Source organism: Gekko japonicus, unplaced genomic scaffold (assembly GCF_001447785.1).
Source record: "Gekko japonicus isolate JY-2015 unplaced genomic scaffold, Gekko_japonicus_V1.1 scaffold4406, whole genome shotgun sequence".
Lineage (NCBI taxonomy): Eukaryota > Metazoa > Chordata > Lepidosauria > Squamata > Gekkonidae > Gekko > Gekko japonicus.
This window is the reverse complement of record NW_015173269.1, coordinates 42,087-42,933: the sequence shown is the minus strand read 5'-3', so window position 1 is coordinate 42,933 and position 847 is coordinate 42,087. Positions and strand designations below refer to the sequence as shown.

At 68.6% G+C, this 847-nt stretch overlaps 1 protein-coding gene across 1 annotated transcript in view; it reads right to left on the bottom strand.

Annotated features, from left to right (window-relative positions):
• Positions 1-520, bottom strand: part of TONSL (tonsoku-like, DNA repair protein) — a 38,820-nt gene extending 38,300 nt beyond the window's left edge. The window contains exon 1 of the mRNA XM_015422824.1: positions 490-520. Within this exon, the coding sequence (XP_015278310.1) occupies positions 490-520 (31 nt within the window). The remainder of the gene's footprint in view (positions 1-489) is intronic.
• Positions 521-847: the final 327 nt, after the last annotated feature.

Below are 847 nucleotides of genomic sequence, written 5' to 3'. Positions count from 1 at the left end.
CGATCTCCTAAATAGGTATATAGGCCTAACTCCACGTTAGGGCCAGCCCTGTACTACAGATGTTCAAGTAGTATAGTTGGTGGGCATGGTGGCGGCTCCTAATTGCCATAGAGTCCGCCCTCCCCAGAGCAACCGTCTTCTCCAGGGGAAGGGAGACCCGCTGGAATTCTGGGAGATCCCCAGGCTCCACCGGGAGGCTGGCAACCCGAACTCCGACCCGGCTGGGCTCGACGCGGCAGGCCAACTCGAAGTCTCCCAAGGGGTAGATGGAGCCTCCGTGGGCAGGGGCAGTCTACCCTCCAGCGGGGGGCACCACCTCCCCTCCCCCTCTCGGTGGGCGGGGCCAAAGGGGCCCGATCCCCGCGCATGCGCCCCTCCCCACCGGGCCCGTGAGGCGAGTCAGGATCTCTTAGGAGTCACCACCGAGACGGAGGACCCCAAGGACGCCGCCGACGCCGCCTTCCCCGCGGACCCCGATCGGCCACTCACGGCGGATCTCCCGCTCCCGCGTTCCCCCCATCGCCGCCGCCTCTGCCTCTCCGGCTCCGCGCCTCAGCGCCAAACAGTCCCGCGCGCCGCGCCCCGCCCCCTCCTCGCCACCGCGGCCGCCTCATTGGTCGTCTGCGAAGCGCGCCTGGCGCCGCTCCTCGCTCCGATTGGCTGGCCTCTACGCCCAATCGCGTGCGACGCCCGAGACGACTCGGCCGGAGGAAATGCCGCGTCGGCCAAGAGGGCGGGGCGGGGAAGAGACACGGAAGTCCTTGTTCCCACGTGCGGCGCCGGGACTCTGCCTGTGTGGAGGCGCTTGGGTGATGTTTTGCGTTGGAGCTGGAGCCTCCCGGGTCTG